The 18,787-nt window shown below is 38.3% G+C and overlaps 2 protein-coding genes across 8 annotated transcripts in view; both read right to left on the bottom strand.

Annotated features, from left to right (window-relative positions):
- The window catches only part of LOC121864262 (insulin-like growth factor 1 receptor), a 93,371-nt gene extending 88,798 nt beyond the window's left edge, over window positions 1–4,573 (bottom strand). For all 3 annotated transcript variants that reach the window (XM_042363348.1, XM_042363350.1, XM_042363349.1), the window contains exon 1: window positions 4,369–4,573. The gene's annotated coding sequence lies outside the window, so the exon portion shown is untranslated. The remainder of the gene's footprint in view (window positions 1–4,368) is intronic.
- Window positions 4,574–6,355: 1,782 nt separating this feature from the next.
- Window positions 6,356–18,787, bottom strand: part of LOC121864261 (adhesion G protein-coupled receptor L1-like) — a 39,126-nt gene continuing 26,694 nt past the window's right edge. For 3 of the 5 annotated variants that reach the window (XM_042363344.1, XM_042363343.1, XM_042363345.1), the window contains 14 exons: window positions 18,505–18,685; window positions 17,329–17,521; window positions 17,000–17,100; window positions 15,325–15,554; window positions 14,879–14,977; window positions 14,550–14,756; window positions 13,997–14,115; window positions 13,518–13,581; window positions 12,810–12,972; window positions 11,955–12,094; window positions 7,807–8,046; window positions 7,497–7,687; window positions 7,102–7,265; window positions 6,356–6,707 (listed from right to left, as the gene is read on the bottom strand). In XM_042363344.1, the coding sequence (XP_042219278.1) occupies window positions 7,196–7,265; window positions 7,497–7,687; window positions 7,807–8,046; window positions 11,955–12,094; window positions 12,810–12,972; window positions 13,518–13,581; window positions 13,997–14,115; window positions 14,550–14,756; window positions 14,879–14,977; window positions 15,325–15,554; window positions 17,000–17,100; window positions 17,329–17,521; window positions 18,505–18,685 (1,998 nt within the window). In that variant the 3' untranslated portion in view covers window positions 6,356–6,707; window positions 7,102–7,195. Of the gene's footprint in view, window positions 6,708–7,101; window positions 7,266–7,496; window positions 7,688–7,806; window positions 8,047–10,527; window positions 11,348–11,954; window positions 12,095–12,809; window positions 12,973–13,517; window positions 13,582–13,996; window positions 14,116–14,549; window positions 14,757–14,878; window positions 14,978–15,324; window positions 15,555–16,999; window positions 17,101–17,328; window positions 17,522–18,504; window positions 18,686–18,787 lie in introns of those variants that run through there. The other 2 variants (XM_042363347.1, XM_042363346.1) reach the window with 2 other exon arrangements.

Raw genomic sequence — 18,787 nt, 5'->3', positions numbered from 1 at the left:
TTGGCACATATACGGAGTTTGGTAATGTTCCATGAGCGGGAATGTCCTGAATTCATTCCACGGAATCTATCCACGCCGTTGGTAATATTGGGCCCTGGTTTTCGAAATATACGTATGTGGTGACTTGCAGCAAAAATATCGGCATAATTTGTAGCGCATTGAGTTGTAAAACAATAGCATATTATGAACCAGTGTACACAGTAGTCGAATAATCCAATTCAATAACTTGATTTTAACAGGTTGTGCCACATTGCCAGTCCCTTTATTATTTACAGTTTTTTCGCGTTTTTCATGCCAAACCCAAAAGTATCCACAGACCTTCTAATGCAATGATGTAAAAAACTCAAACATATTCGGAATTAGCGTGGCCGATAGACAAATAATCCAACCCAAGCAATTAGATTTTGAAAACTTTTGCCAAACTGTCACTTCCTACTGGGCAGTATCAGATAGCTCTAGTAAGTCAAGTTCAATGCAAAGCCCATAGACTTGGTAATAAGACAGGTTTAGGTTTAGGTTTATGCACCCTCAAATGCTAGTGAGAATGAAGTCTTAGAAAAAGGTAAAAAGAAGCAACAGAAGTAGGGACACATGGGATGGGTAATAGAAATGAGAGGAGAGTAATATTAATCGAGCTTCGTAAGGAAAACAAGATGATACAGTAATTGCAAATACATAGTTTAACATCATAGGCATCTCTATACATGGATATCACCCCAGGACAATGTAAATAATATTGTCAGGAATCAAATAGAATTACATTTTAATTCAGAAATTATCCCGAAATTCAATAACCCGAAGGAAGATCACCTATCCAGAGGTAGATTGTGGGCTAGATCACGTCCCAATAATGAGTTTAGCGAGGCTAAAACTTCAAAAATTAAAAAGAAAACTAAGGACAAAATCAAATGAGATTTAGGGAAGCTCAAAACAAGGGCAAGGGTAGAATATAAAATTGAAGACGAAAACAGATTTTCAATTATGCTAGAGGGTGACTTTGATGAACAAGAACCAAGACAACAATTTAATAATTACAAACAAGTAGTGTTAGACTGGAGAAAAGCTTAAAGGACATCGGAGGAACGAAGCTCAAAGTGAAAGGATGACAATCGAGTTTCAAAGGTGGCAGGTAAAATTTATTGATATGATAGCATGTGTCGAGGGAGTCTTAACTGTTCTACATTAGTTCGTATGCACATACAGTACATTGCATCATCGTGTATAGTATAGACGTGCATGTGCGCGCGCATGAGTACATCCCGAGATAAGCCAATCATAGTTGCTCTTATAATTTCCATTCCCAATCCCTAATGCATTAAGTCACCTTGACATAAAAAAAGTTAGGATACTGAAAGGCCTAGATACATTTCTCTATACGGTACCAGGTCTGGAAGTGCAGTAATCATCCATTACAGTACACACACACACACACAAGAACACTTTACATAACCTCTTGGCGGGAGAACGATGGCCGTACCTGGTTAATTTATAAATTCCATACCCCTGAAATGTCCATGAACTGCTTTATACACTTAAAATATCGCTTGAAATATCTGTGGTATTGGAAGTTTTATCTTCACTGTGAGCGTGTACCCTTGTTGATGTTATTCGTACATTTCAAAGTTAAATTTTTATTTTTTTTATAGTTAAGAAAGTTTTCGACACGGATTTTTTTCCAGGACTTGTGTAGCACGTTTACGGCAGCAGTATAGACTCGAATTTCATATCCTCTATCTCTATATATATATATATATATATATATATATATATATATATATATATATATATATATATATATATATATATATATATATATATATATATATATATATATATATATATATATATATATATATATATATATATATATATATATATATATATATACATTATATATATATATATATTATATATATATATATATATATATATATATATATATATATATATATATATATATATATATATATATTATATATATATATATATATATATATATATTATATATATATATATATATATATATATATTATATATATATATTATATATATATATATTATATATATTATATATATAATATATATATAATATATATATATATGGCCAAAAGTCCTGTAATTCTGCTGGTAACAACACACACCACAGCTGGCTGCCTCCAGGCTCCCTCAAGGCGGCTGGAGCCAGTCTGTGACGTCACAAACAATCGTAGAGCTTTTCGCAGTCACGTGACTTTTTAGCACCCAACCTTTACTGTTTACACTTTTTGGTCCAATTTATTTTAAAATCTTACCATAGTGAATTTAAGCGTTTTCTTTACCCACTGACCTGCCATCTTACGAAAAATTCAGACCGACATCTCGTCCATTGTGTGCAAATGAGGCAGAAAGTCGGATCAGTAACCTAGGACTTGGGTCACTATTTTTGTGATCCCATATGGCATCGGGGTCTACCATTAGACTACACATTATATTCCCACTACCTCTTGTTAGTTGCTTCTCATATGTGTTATTCATATTTAGGTGGAGGCTAAGGAAATGGTCGTCTCTTGGTTCCTATTCAATTACGATTGAAAATTTGCGGATATACTGGAAAGACTTTTAGAGTTGACGAGTAAACAAACCGAATATTGCTTCTGAGCGGCATATTAAATAAACGGCACACAACTTTTCAAGCATGAAGCCCCCCCTCCTCACATTACCAACAATATCATTTGTTCAACGTGGGCAGGGCTTTGAAGTATCTCTAACGTGCCCTGTGTTCTAACTCTGGCCACGGAAAAACGTGAGAAGGGCGTCATCCAATATCCAGTGTGACGCTACCAAACAACGCAGGTTTCCTCCAGGTACTCTGGTTTCCTCCTGTATTAATCGAGGGCAATAAAGTTAAAAAAAGTAACAAAGAACAGGCCAACTGCTGAACGCCTAAGTTGATAAGTGGTGAAATTATTAAGTAAACTTAAAAACCAAAATCAAAATTTAATTTAAAGAAACCTGACACCCTCGATTAGATATATTGAACTATGGCACTTTAAAATCCTAACTACATACTGAAACACAAAGTACAATGTAAGATTTTTAAACGCAGACATATAACTTGCCAGCCTCCAAACATATACCAACACCAACTGTCAGTGTCACCTGCTCAGAGTCCGGGTTGTAACCCCATAGTCTAATACTCTAATATCAGCAACACTCCTCACCCACAGTGACCCCCAGTTGCTGCACCTAGTAGAGAGCAGCCAGACCCATCAATCCTCACTGTCTATTGTTTGAACGTAGCCTGCACCCCTCCCAACCACTAGACTACGTTATATTCCAAGTGCCTCGGAAAAATCAGCATATTTTGTGGAAAGGAGTATTGTGATATCAACAGATGATATGATAGGGCATTAATATTAATCGATTTGAAGCATTGTCGTTACAGGAGTCTATTCCGCCAAGCGTAGCAAGTGCCTACTATAATGCAGCAGCAGCTCTACATTAAATAAAGTTAAATACGATAAGGATAAGGATAAGCCTCGAGGACACGCTGACCCGCACTATCACATATAGCTGTATGCTTGTAAACAAAACGAAATGCTTATTTTACGAAACTGACCCTATGACTGTTTTTAATGGCTATTATGAGGAGAACTTCGGCTCATCGAATAATTAAAGACTTTTTTGTCACAACCGTTTCTTGTGCAAAACCTTCGTTTTTTAGTTATGGCCCCTTTCTCCTCCACAAAGTGGAGAGGAATTTTTGGAAGGAAAATATGGTGTTAGGTTTGGCAGGGTATGTTCTGTGTTAGTAACACTGCCACAATTTTCCATGGATGTTTGACGTTTGTAACAATGCCGCCAGCTGCCGAAAACAGTGAAACGAAAAAAGAAAGAAAAAAGTTAAAATTAGAGGTTTTACGTGTTAATTTAACCACACATTCCCCGTCTTCTTCAAAACCCTGTCCACTTTGTGGGACATTAATACTGATGGAGGAGAAATGTGCTATAACTCATAAACGAAGCCTTTGCACAAGAAACGGTTATCACCAGTGCATTTGGTCATTAAACAGGGGAAAAGTCGTGTCCCATTAACAAGTGTTAATTACATTTCAAATAAGGATAAAAGCGTACTAGTGCTTATGATTTAGTTTCCTACACTGTACAAAATACAGTAAGTAAAACAATTACCGTACATTAACTCCTGCATTAGCCATGGTATAATCTACTTGTAATTAACAGGTGTTGCGAAGCACACCACGTAATAACAGGAAAGGATAAGTGCGCAACGGAGGAAGATACGCGGAGAAATGAGATACATGCACAGTAGGGCACAACAGGGAGACCATGTTGGGGCTGGACAGGTGCATATGGGGGAGGGGAACTTACCTGGGGCAGCAGTCCACCAACTGCAGGTGTCGCACTTGTTGCACGAGCAGCCTCACACCTCCCGCTCACTCTCCTCACCGCCTCCCCTGCATTAGAGTCTTCGTTGGCAAGAGATAAGCACAAAAATGTCGAGTTCAGTTCCACCGATGAACTAATGAGATCGAGAAAGTCTGGACGGCTGCTTCTGACCTTCTCAATTGCGAGTTCAACGTCAACTACAAGACTATTTATTTGCTACCGACCCTCAGGCCATCGCCTTCTCCTCATTGGTGGACGCGACCTGACGTCATATCCCTTCCTAGTCTTCTATTGGTGCAGTTCCACCACAACTGTGTTATGTTGCCCTTTTGAACGAAACTTTTTCACCCACCACATTCCATTTATATGTTTGCTTATTATACAAATACACTGTATGTGCACAAATGAAAATTATTTCGATTACTGAAATGATCAGATGGAAAGAGAAACACGCCAAATCAGCAATAATATATCTACCCACCTGAAAGTTTGTATCCCTCAACAAGTCAACTTATTCTCATTTTTTACATAAAACTATTTTGGTACTATTTTTGAGAACACGTTAAATAACGTAGCTATGCTTAGGCGTCATGCGCTTGTTAAAATTATAGAAAATGGTAGCAAGAGAACATGGGTAGGTAGGAGGGGAACTATACTATAATTATTATTTAAAGATTTAATTATAATTATCAGTCTTCTTTCGTAGGATTTTTGTATATATATATATTGTTTTTTTTTTTAAGAATTTATCTGATTCCCTACAATTCGCTAGAGGTAAAATGAAGGACTATTAAAGAGGTTATATTATGTGTAACTAAATTTTTCTAGGTAATCATGATTTATTATATTCATTTAAACAAAATTTGGCACGAGGAGGCAAATTATGGCTAATATGTAAGCTTAGAGTTGGATGATGTGCCCACTTTAAGATAGAGATAAATTTAAATTTGACGTTGCAAAAGGTAAACATATGACAATGGCTCCCTTTCCCTTTACACTGTCACGAACACAAAAGTGATCCTACTCAGGCCACTGGCCTCCTCCCCTGGGTATGTCCACCACTGGTTGGAGTGGTCATTCGATAAATCATATATTATTAATCTAGGTATTTTTTTTACGTTGAATAAAAATGTTAAAGTGCAACACTCCTCCTTAACTTAGACTTTTAGAGGGCAAACGAATCAACCTAACACAGCATAATTCTACACATACAAAAGAATGGGAACATTGAACATGATATTCAGTAGACATCGAAAAAAAGACACTACAAATTAAAATTAAAATAATGAATAATAGAAAAGTTTCTGTAGGTTAATAGAAATTATGTTGATTTAAGGCAAAATAATACTGTAACATGCTGTGGCAGCCAATCACAAGAAGACAGCTTCACGGTCCCTAACTGCCACCTGTACTGAATTAATTTCTATCCAATGCAGAAGAGAGAGATATATGCACGTAGGAGTGACAGAATACATCTTTGTGTCGCAGCTTATGTTTGCGTCAGATTACTACTAAGATAGAGCTTACGTAAAAAGCTTTTGAAAATCCGTGTTTGTGTCGTAGCTTTAGTCACCTAGTGGAATTACCAGCAGATTATTAGCCCATCCACCTTCCTTCACCTGTTGATTAAATGCCCTAATGCTACCTGGAGGGTTAGGTAAGGTTAGATTATAATTGGATATCATTGGGGTGGTTAATCATTAGATGAAACAAGTTGGGAGTCAGATAAGGTGAACTCTGGTGGGAAACAAAAGAGGAGGGGACCCAGGGTGTATTACCATGTTGATTTGTGACATCAAGGGCCTCCATACTTGCTCAATAGTTTCTTGTCTTCAATGGTTGTGTCTTGTTTATAATAATTTTCATATTTTTATGCCACTAATCCACACTGATACAGGTTTCATTGTGATATATGAGGGATAATAAATGCAAAATAATATAAACTTGACAGTTAAACGCAGGTACAATATATCTTTCATTATTTTATTAACAGCAATTTTTCAGTTCTGACTATTTCTTGGTCTTTTAAATAGTATGAGGAGCTCGTAAGTCCTAGGATGTTACACTGTGAGGGAGGTGGTGGTACTGGAGCCTCGGTGTGGTGGTGATGGCAATAGGATCTTGTGCTCCATCTGGCGGTCGTCCACTGGCATCTTGATGGTGATGTCGTCATATTCCTGCTAGGGATCGGCCAGGGTGACGTCAAGCTGGATGGCATCAGCGGTGTGGGAGGTGAGGGTGAAGAGGAGGATGCAAGGGGCATCTATCTGGAGGTCTAGTGGCCCCACCTGCCCACTAGACACCACCACCGCCCCTACCGTCTGTAAACAACAACAATATGGCGATTTAAGACATTGAACAATCCTGGGTGGAAGATCGTGAGGCTGGAGGTTGGGAAACTGCTCCCCCCCCCCCTCCCCCGCCTTGTCCATTCCTTTGGGACAGCTGACATATCCAAGACCTCATGTACCAATATTCTAAAACTTCATTTTGTGAGGTGTTTTCCTATTTTCAGCTCCGTCTGACTGACTTTCTGGGACTCCACTCACAATAATATTTCAATTGAAGATTTAAACACCCTCATGTTACTTAGCAGGATTAGGTTAGAATAGATTGAGTTTGGTTAGAATAGCATTCAGGTGGTTCATGTGAAATAAGCTGGGGGTCTAATCTTCAGGTGATCTTAAATTAAAACCTTTGATATGATTGGTTCACCTGAGAGAGATGGTAGCAGACGACGTGTAGGTCACTCGTCTGGGAGATGACTTCCACCTCGGGGTCAGCAGCGAAGGCCCGGGTCTTGGTGAGGTTAGAGGCTGGCAGAACAGCGTAGGTCAAGAGACCTGCCTGGGTGGTATAACCCATGGACCAGCCAGGCACTGCGGGGAGGAGGAGCCTGGTAAGTGTGGTGTAGAGAGAGATATAAAGCTGGGGTGATGAATAGAAAGATAGAGATTGACAGACAGGCCCTCAAGGAGAAAGACTAAACTAAAAAACAAGGCAGACTGAAGACAAGGTTCTCCATACAAATACCTAAATGAATATGATTTATCCTACAGACATACATACAGACAGATTGATGATACCCTCATCCCAGAGCCCAAACTTACATGAACACATTAAGATCCTTGTTTTCGTGGGTGTGAGTAAGGGCGGGGGTAAAGAGAGGGTGTTGTTGGTCATGAAGGAACACGTAGCCCACATCTCGGTGGTGGAGCCAGGCGGGGAGTCCTCCTGGTGGTGGCCCATCCCCAGCTTCTCCCCCTTCCTTCCCCAGCACGTATTCCCCCTCGAAGGCAACCTTGAGGAGAAGGACGAGGAATAACTAATGAGAATATGCAGCTGGTTTGTGATGACATTATCTCTCTCTCACTCTCTCTCTCTCTCTCATGTTAACACACACACACACGAGGGAAACACCTGGGTAAGTGTGGTAATGACAGTATCGCCATCAGTAGCGTGATTGGAGGCTGGCAGGGTGATGTCGGAGGCCATGGCGAAGATGACGTCCTCAAAGAAGAACCAGGACTTAAGGAAAGTGAGGGGCAGGTGAAGCCGCTGGTACACCATGAAGGTCACACCTTTGCTGCCATCTGTTGCTCCTCCCACGAACTTAGCATTGTTGAAGAACTGTTCTGACCAGTAGCTGCCATAGTTGAACTGCCGGGAAGAGAACGGGAGTCACTGTCTTGGAAAACTGATTCAATGTGTCGAATACAGTGAATCAGTCTTGAAACATTGAACCTTTTTCATGACAAGTAGAACATATTAGCTCAATTATGGTATGACACACACGCACGCACGCACGCACGCACGCACGCACGCACGCACGCACGCACGCACGCACGCACGCACGCACACACACACACACACACACACACACACACACACACACACACACACACACACACACACACACTGTAACCGGTATAATTTACATACTGTATAATTTAGAGTAAGTAATTAATAACTTACAACCATGGATGCATAATTATGAACATTCATTATTCAATGACCTGTAGAGGGTAGAGGTTGTTCATAGGTTTTATCGCTTCGCATAAGACAAAACACCCGGCTTCAGTCGCGCGGATGTTTTGAATTATCTGAGTGTCACAGTATGATGTAACCCTTCCTCTGAGGTAGTAAGTAATTCTTTGAACACTGACTTGATTGCTCCTACTTCTACTATACATTTTTTCCTTCTTCTCTTACTGTTCCTTCTCTTCTACTCTTCCTCCTACTTTACTCTTCTTTCATTCGACCTAACTGGGAATATATCAAAGCACCAGATACCTGTACCACTACATTTTATAATCTATCATTTATAAAATAGAACCAAAGTAATCTACCTAAACTTCATCATAATTATAATAAAATGTTTAGGTGAAGCTCAAGTTTAAGTTAGGTTAAGTAGGTATATTTGGGTTTATTTGAACAATAAATTATATAATGTATCTGGTACATGTACATCAGAAAGTTCCTCTATGTCACCGCATGTCAACAATGGCGCTTGTGATTTTACTCCTTATTAAATATAAGATTACCAAAAGATGTTATTTATTTCTATGTGATGTACAGTAATTTAGTGAATGTATATTAGCCATTACAGTAATGTTAAAATGTGCACAAATGGTCTTAACTATTACCCATTTCGTTTTAGGTTAGGACACTGAAAAAGGACGAGATGAGTGTACAAGGTGGTGGAAATAAAACATAATAATTGAAATTATAATAATAATAATAATAATAATAATAATAATAATAATAATAATAACAATAACAACAATGATAATAATAATAATACTGATAATAACATCAAAACTCAAATCAACAGTTACTTATACGCAGGGCCGGCGCTACCCACTAGGCGAACTAGGCGATCGCCTAGGGCGCCAACATCTGGGGGCGCCACAAATTCAGGGCAAACTTGGATAAAATTAAAAATGAAGGGAAAACTGTGGTGGACACTGTGGTGGAGCCGTGGAGGGTCGGAGCAGGATGTTAGAAGGGGGGGGGGTCGGAGGGAGGCGAGGGTAGGTAGACGGTAGCCGACTGTGTTTTCTTTTTTAATATTATTCGTTAACCCCCCGGAGGGACTAACCCGGGTCCTTATCTTTGGCGGCCTGGAGAACTGTCGAGCAGTGACCTGAAGGCTGACATCTGAGGAACCCTTCTCCCAACCCCACCATCCCCTCCCCTCCCTTACTGCCAGGGCGGCTGAGCCGCCCCTTCCCTGTCTTTGTCGGGATGAGGCAAGGTTACCTGACCTCTGAAGTTTACGTCAAGGATTTATTGACTTAATGTAATAACAATAATTGGTTATTTGCATGGGTGAAGTAATAAAGCCACAAGATGAAAACAATGTAGTCATGGGTTACTGTACCTACATTAGCTTATCAAAACTTTCAAGGGGGCGCACATCTAAAGGCTTGCCTAGGGCGCCAAATCATCTTGCACCGGCCCTGCATGTATAAACAACACAAATCAACTATGATACAAGATAAATACACTAAATGAAAACTTACTTACAAAACAAACAAACACATTTATAATATACAGTACAATATATATATATATATATATATATATATATATATATATATATATATATATATATATATATATATATATATATATATATATATATATATATATATATATATATATATATATATATATATATATATATATATATATATATATATATATATATATATATATATATATATATATATATATATATATATATATATATATATATATATATATATATATATATATATATATATATATATATATATATATATATATATATATATATATATATATATATATATATATATATAAGCAAAACAGGAGACATCTTGAGTATTTACAACAACTTTCATACTAATGACTTGTATGGTCATCAATTCGTGTCAAGGTAACATCAAGGCCTTCACTACATCAAATTACTATCCAACACGTATAACAAAGACTAATTAGGTAACTGTCCTTCATTACTGCTTCTTATACACTTTCAAATGAAAACCTTATACAGCTTAATTTCATGCAAAGTGCATAACAGTCAGTCAGTCAGTCAGTCAGACAATCATGCAACTATATACATTTGTATATTCATGTTATTCAATACTCTGAGGAGTCTATAAATGGAGTTTATTCACTGAAATTGTACTGTTTCATACACAATCCTGGTTAACAACGAGTTTTCACCATACCTGTGTGTGTCAGAGGTTTAACCTCCATCCTCTCTCTCATCCTTAACCCTTTGATGAAGATGATTTAACCCTTTGCTGATAATGGTTTAACCCTTTGATGATAATGGTTTAACCCTTTGATGATAATTAATGGTTTAAACACTTTGATGATGCTGGTTTAACACCATAAAGAAGAAAGCTTTAAATGTAGTTACTGAAAGGGTTAAAAACATCATCAAAAAAGGTTAACCCATTATCCTTAAAGGGTTATTACACTGCTATACCATTCCTTCATTTGTTATCACAATAAAATATAATGCACACACATAGAACTAAAAATTCTACTTGATAAAGAACATCCGACTACTGAAGTTCCATTCGCCTCTCCCCTGAACCGTGAACCATGAGATTCAGACCCACGAATCTGAAACATTTACGGACAGAATCACAGAATAATGTATCCGACCACTGCTTCGGATTCACAAGTCTGAATCTTAGGGTTCGTGGTTCAGGGGAGTGGGTTAACGGAGTTTAGTAGTTGACTGTACATTACAACTGAAAATCATAGGTTACACAGATTCAATATATATATACAAAGGTTTAGCCATGGTAACTTTGGTGTCAGTTAGGTGAGGTGGTTGGGGGGAGCATCAGCAAGTATAATCGTGAATGCAGAGGTATTAGCTGCCTAATTGCATGACTTCTTCAGTGTGATCCATGTTCTGTTGGTTAGGTTGTTTATCTGGGGTACTTTCTCTCTTGATCTGTGGGAAAAAAAGATTAACACCCTGTATCAACAACACCAATGCTACTACTAAAAATATCATTAACAACAAAAACAAAGTAAAGATTAAGTTTGGTTTGTTAGGTTATGTTAAATTAGGATATGTTAGGTTAAATTGGGTCAGGTTAAGTAAGATTAGGTTAGCTTAGGTTAGTTTAGGCTAAGTTAGGCTAAGATAAGTTACATTAGTTTAACTTAAGGTCAAGTTAGGTTAGGTTAATTTAGGTTAGAATTGTTAGATATAAACTAGGTTATCCCATATTTATGTGAATATGTTGTATTATGTTTTGTGTTAGTTGTGGAATAAAGCGCCACTTTGAATGCACAAGTTATGTTTTGTTTTTTTCACGGAAGGTCCCGAAAATATACTGGAAAGAGCAACATCGTTTGTGTCATTGTCTGAGCCTCTCGCATCATATTTCGTTGATATCCACCAAAAATGAACACTGTAACTTTAACAAGAATAAGTTACCTTTGGTTAGATTTAGGTTAGATTAGAGAATGACGGAATCTTTGTTGGTCATGCTCCCAGGACCTCTGTGCATGAAGGAGTAAAAACAAAACAGAGCCATTCTAAAAAGACCTACCGATCGTAAGACTCTCCTGATGGCGGGGATAGATGTTACAGCCTCAAGTACCTTCTCATTTAAACACACCATAGTGACAAAGATGCCCACGCCCTGCAGTGAGTTGAGGATGGTGAAGATGATGGCGAGAGCTTGTGAACCTGAGGGGCATGAGAGAGAGAGAGATACACTATACAGATCATAATATAAACATGTTGGTATTAATAATGCTGCCACAGATACTTCTTCAGTGATGGTGGTAATGTAAATATATCTCTTTGAGGATGATTGTTTAAGCTTTAACTATTTGAGGAGGACACTTTAAGCTGTAACCCTTTGAGGACGATGGTTTAAGCTTTAACTATTTGAGGAGGACACTTTAAGCTATAACCCTTTGAAGACGATGGTTTAAGCTTTAACTATTTGAGGAGGACACTTTAAGCTATAACCCTTTGAGGACAATGGTTTAAGCTTTAACTATTTGAGGAGGACACTTTAAGCTATAACCTTTTGAGGACATTGGTTTAAGCTTTAACTATTTGAGGAGGACACTTTAAGCTATAACCCTTTGAAGACAATGGTTTAAGCTTTAACTATTTGAGGAGGACACTTTAAGCTATAACCTTTTGAGGACATTGGTTTGATCCCCAAAGGATATATAGATTAACTAATCCTACTCAGTGCTAAAACTTAAACCATTATCCTCAAGGAGTCTCAACTTGAGTTACTGAATAAACCATCATCCTTGTGAAGTTTTATAACATGTGTCACCCTCGGCTATGAAAAAAGATAACACGTCACCCTTGATTACGAAAAAAAAGATACTGTAACTAAACCTCTGGCGATAACAAGATGACAAGATGTACCTGTATTTACCTTTGGTTACGTAGAAGAACCCGGTGATCCAGGTAAGTCCGAGGATCAGAATAAGGGCGAAGGAGCCTTTGAGTTTCACACGACTGTTCTTGATAGATGAATTCCCGATCTGACGCTTCCCACATGCCACCCTCATAGCGAACATGAAGAATGTCAGGTTCACCTGCAGAGACAAAAAGATATTGTATCACCTGCAGAATATTTCCCTCACCTCAGCTGTTTATTTGACCTTAAGATTAACCAGCGTAATGCCAAACCTAACATAATCTAATGTAACGTAATCTAACCTGCTTATTTCACCTTAAGATTAACCACTGTAATGCTATCTTTGACATACCTAATCTAACCTAACCTGAAGCCTCCCACACACACTCAAGGCTCACAATTTTCACCAGGTGAGGGGAAGAAATTGTGGATCACATAAAGATTAGCCCCCAGTTTATTTCACCTGGTGATTAATCATGCTAATGATACTTAGGTTAGGTTAATCAAATTAGGTTATGAAGTTTTAGGTTAGGTAAAGTTGCATAAGGTCAGTGTTACATTAGGTTAGGTCAAGTTGTACGGTATTAGGTTAGCATTAAGTTAGGTCAAGTTGGATCAAGTTAGGTTAAAATTAGGGTGGTTTACCTTCAGATACAATAAATTAGGAGCTAATCTTAAGGTGATGCCAAATCATACTTCAGTAACTTAGAAGATATAACCTACTAGCATTATGATAGCCACAGGTCCTGCGAAGGTCCAGATCAACCCTTTAGGTTCCAGCCAACACCTGAGAGAAGACAAAGCAACACAATACTTAGTCATCAAAGGATTGGCACCAACATAGGATGATCAAAAAGTCTCTGTGCAACTGTAAAAATGAAAACTATCATTGTTCCTTGTTATACCTATATTATTACACACCTTCCTCTACTTACAACAAACACTGAAAGTGGTAGCAGTTAATATAGGAAGTGGATAACATTTCCAACATTTACTCAGTAGAATAAGGCATCATAACAAAGTACAGTACACTGTACATATTAAAATGGAACAACTATATTGTTCATTTTCACAAGTGCACAGGGAATTTTTAATCACCTGTGAATTTACAAGAACACTTCAGCAAGAAGGAGTGTGTTGCTAGATACACGAGTCCGAGGAGAAAAAAGCCAGCTGATCCATCAAGGCATCAAAATACTCACGCTCTCTCAGTACCATAGCCATGTGTCTGTGTTGCTATAAGCGTGATGCCCACAAACAGGAGGGGGAAGCCATAGCCAACACACCAGAAGTACTTCACCGGTTCAAACGTTCGGAAAATCTGATGATATCAAGAGAAAACCATATGACGTCATAAGAAAGCAGGCGACTTCATAATAAAACATGTGACTTCATAAGAAAACACAAAATGTCAAAAGAAACCACATGATGTCATTAAGAACAATTCAAGATGTTATTAAAACATATATCGAAAAATATAATGTCACAAGCAATCACACAATGTCAAAAGAAAATATCTGAAGTCTTGCAGTACATGCAGGTCAGCTGACAAATGCATTTAAACTCTGTAAGGAGGACACATGTATCTATAGCCACCTTTAATATGTATCAATAAAACCACACAGGAAAAGGGAAACACTGTGTGGTTTTATCGAGATTTATCTTGTCCACATTTCCATTGTGGATCTACATGAAATATATATACAGTATATATAAAGACTACATATAACTACATCATGCTACTATTATACTCACTGCGCCAAGCATGAGGTACAAGTTGACACCTTCGATGGCAGACCAGGTGAAGGTGGCAAGGAAGAAGTAGTGGAGGAGGGCGGCCACTACTATGCAACCGATGGTGTCATGAGTAGCGTCCAGCCCCGACAGGAGTACCAGCTCGGCCACCAGTAGACACACACACAGGTGACGGTGGATCGAGATGATACAACTTCCACTTTGGTTCTTGTAAACAAAAGGTAAATAAATCGACAGTAAACAAAACAATCTCCAAGAGCAATAAACAACACACACACTGCAAGACAAAAAACAAACAAAAAAAGGGCATCAACATCTTTATCTCTTACCTTAATTGCCTTCACTGCCAGAGACAAACACGTAATACACATTGTCAGACACAACATGGATAAACTGCAGCCTATGATGGTCCACCACCTAAGGATTTCCTGTTGATACATGAATGATTATAACACCTGTTGATACATAACTATAACACCTGTCGATACATAGCTATAACATTTGATACATAACTATAACACCTGTTAATAAATAACTAAAACACCTGTTGATAAATAACTAAAACACCTGTTGATACATAACTAAAACACCTGTTGATACATAACTATAACACCTGCTAATACATAACTATAACACCTGCTGATACATAACTATAACACCTGCTAATACATAACTATAACACCTGTTGATACATAACTATAACACCTGTTGATACATAACTATAACACCTGTTGATACGTAGATGCAGATATCGACCTCATAACCTCAAACTCACCTGAATATTTTCGTCCAACACACCATGAATATCCATAATAACAGCTAAATTAGTCAGGTGGTCACAGGTGCATATGGTGTAGTTCTCTGTTTGGGATATGAGTGAACATCTCTCATTGGACCACCTATTAGTGTCTTCATTCCACCACACACAACTTGCTTTTCCAAGGTTGTATGAGTCGTCGTTCTTGTAGATATGATCAAAGTGGATTCTTACACCCTCTCCGTCGACTGAAGTTAGGTTAGATTTAGATTAGGTTAGGTTATGTATATTTTAGGTTAAATTAGGTTTAGATTAAGTTTGATTTGGTTAGGTTAAGTTTAGATTAGGATAGGTTAGTTTAAGTTTGTTTAGTTAGTTTAGATGAGGTTAGGTTTAGGTTAGATTAAGTTAAAGAAACACATAGAGAAAGAGAAGGAAAACAAAGAGAGAGGGAGACAAAGCACAGAGAAAAAGAGAGAGACCTGAGACTATAATTTCAAAGACTTTACTGATAATAATACACAAACCACAAAGATATCGTATAGTATAACCCAAGGGGCTACCAGCCAGTGAGTCATCCCATACTAAGTCTTTGGTACACAATGAGGTAGTATGGCCTGTACTGCACTGGACTCAAGGTAACCCCACTTCCCCAGACTCAAATCAGCGACTCTCAGGAAAGGAGGCGAGTGTTTTATGAAGACATCTTAGATAAACTTATCATCTTCAGCTCATGAACAGGGTGATCGAAAAGTCCCCTGTGCACCAACAATACTGTTGTCCATTGTCCTAAGGGCAAAACGTAAAGGGTATGTACATTTCTTTGCACAAGAGTAAAAATGTACCCTCCCCCCCGTCAGCAAATGATATTCGCGGATTTGTCTATTTGCGGCCATTTTGAGACCCAAACCCACGGGAATTTTAAGGATATGCTGTTGTAGTGGACGTCTCCCCTACAACTGCCTACAACTGCGTAGCCACAGCCACCACCTGCTACCGCCTTCCCTAGCAACCAACCAGATGTTACCGTATCTTAGCAACGGAACTAGGAACCGGCGACTTTCTGGGTTTTCCCAACATGACTCATAGCGGCTGCTGGGTATATAAGCTCTGTCTCTCCATTGAGATTCATTCTGACCATTCTTCTTGAACAAGCAACACCTCCTCCTCCTCCTCCGCCGCTGCCTGGCTGCCTTCGCTTCTCCTCGCCTGCCTGGCGGTCCTCGCTCCCGCCAGCGAGCATGGCGACCCAACAGCTGTCCTTCTCTGAGCTTCCTCACCAACCAACTCTCATTCTGCCCATCTTCCTGAACAAGCAACACCTCCAGCACCAGACTGTCTATCATATAACTTATATTATACAAGAAAACCACATTAGAGTTTCCTTCCATCCTGAGTGCTAGACAACATTAATATCTCGATACCCTACACTGTACCTGGTTCTACTTACAGCAAATATTGGAAACAGTCATAGTTAATGATGGAAGTAGACAACATATCCAATATTTACTGTAAGTAGAACAAGCTGTATAACAATATAGATATAACAAGGAAGAATAGTACACAGTATTGTCAATTACAGCAGGTGCACAGGGACTTTTCAGTCAGCTCATAAATCAAACCGTCACAAAATACTGTCAGCTGACCATAGGTAACAGTGAGGAAGAGGTAAACATAGACAGTGGATATTTACCTGCCGTCCAAGCACCACTCTCTGTCACTGTGGCACCAATTATCACGCTGTTGACCTGATTCGCCTTCGACACACGGGAGGGCACAGTTACATTGGGGTTACTGTAGAGAGGTCAGGTCGGGTCATTCATTGAAAATAATCAAAGACGTTCATCTGAATATGAATATTAACTACTGTACTCTGAATTTATCTAACCTAACACTAATCTAATCAAACCACACCTAACTTAATTTAACTTAACCTAACCAATAGCTACCACAATGCCTCTGTAAGCTAACACTCCACAATGCCTCTCTATCATATTTAATACTCCACATTGCTTGACTCACCAGGGAATGGAATTAGTAGCGCAGTGGAGGTCATTGTAGGAATAGAAAATGACAGTAAGAAGGCCATCTTCGTCTATGTAGTTTTCGTAGAAGTTCTCTGGCAGTTCAATAACCGTATTTGGTGAGTTCTGATGTCGATATGTGCGATTCTCGGGTGTGAAATAACTAGGATCTTGCCGTGATATTGTTGTATCTGTAAATACAAGAACAAGAACAACACAAATGCATTAACAATTATGTCTTTGTTTGTACATTATATCTGCACTGTCTAGGTACATTGTACAGTATACCTGCACTATCTAGGTATCAGTGGGGTATGCTATAAAGAACGGATCCTACTACGAATATTCCTATAACAAACGGTTTTACCTATAAAATTGAGAATGCTATAACGAACGAAACTCCTACAACGAACATTATTTAATTTTTTTTTTTTTTTTTTAACTAATTTATTGTTTTTTATTACAAGTATTACTGATATTCTTTATTTCAGGGGTTTAGATGCATATTTATGCACTTTTTTACAATTTTTACAATTTTATATTATATTTTTCAGTGTTAAGTGGTTGTATTTGGGGGCCTGGAACGGATTAATCCTATAACGAACGAATGCTATAACGAACAAGGTTCTAGAACCAATTAGATTAGTTATAGCATACTCCACTGTACAGTGTTTGTATACCTACACTGTCTAGGTTCTAGGCACATTGTTTGAACAGTATACCTGCACTGTCTAGGTACATTGTTTGTACAGTATACCTCCACTGCATAGGTACATTGTTTGCATATCTACACTGTCTAGGTACATTGTTTATATACTGTACCTGCACTGTCTAGGTACATTGTTTATATACTGTACCTGCACTGTCTAGGTACATTGTTTGTACAGTACTGCATACCTGCAGCATCTAGGCACATTGTTTGTATACATACACTGTCTAGGTACATTGTTTATAGTACAGTATACTGTTCCTGCACTGTCGAGGTACATTGTTTGTATAGTTTACCTGCACTGTCGAGGTACATTGTTTGTATAGTATACCTGCACTGTCGAGGTACATTGTTTGTATAGTATACCTGCACTGTCTAGGTACTTATACATTGTATGTATACCTGCACCAAACATAATCTATTCTTCTCATGAATCTTAGTAAAGGATGGGAGGGAGAGACTCACATGTAGATGATGAAGGAATGGTGATAGTGGAGTTCTGTAGGGTGGAGGCAATAGCGAGAGCAGCTCTAGTAACACTCTTCTGTAGCTTGGTGGAAGTATTGGCACATGTCTCCTCGTCAACCTTAACCCATGTCTCTGGCTCTGACCTGTCCACTACCTCTAAGACAGTCTTCATGTATGTCTGTGGAAATTAGGTTAGGCAAGGTGAGGTTAATGTGAGGTAAGGTTATGCTAGTGTTAGGTGAGGTTATGCTAGTGTTAGGTGAGGTTAGGAATATGTTAG

Source organism: Homarus americanus, unplaced genomic scaffold (assembly GCF_018991925.1).
Source record: "Homarus americanus isolate GMGI-L3 unplaced genomic scaffold, GMGI_Hamer_2.0 scaffold26351, whole genome shotgun sequence".
NCBI lineage: Eukaryota > Metazoa > Arthropoda > Malacostraca > Decapoda > Nephropidae > Homarus > Homarus americanus.
This window is presented reverse-complemented; position numbering and strand designations above follow the sequence as displayed.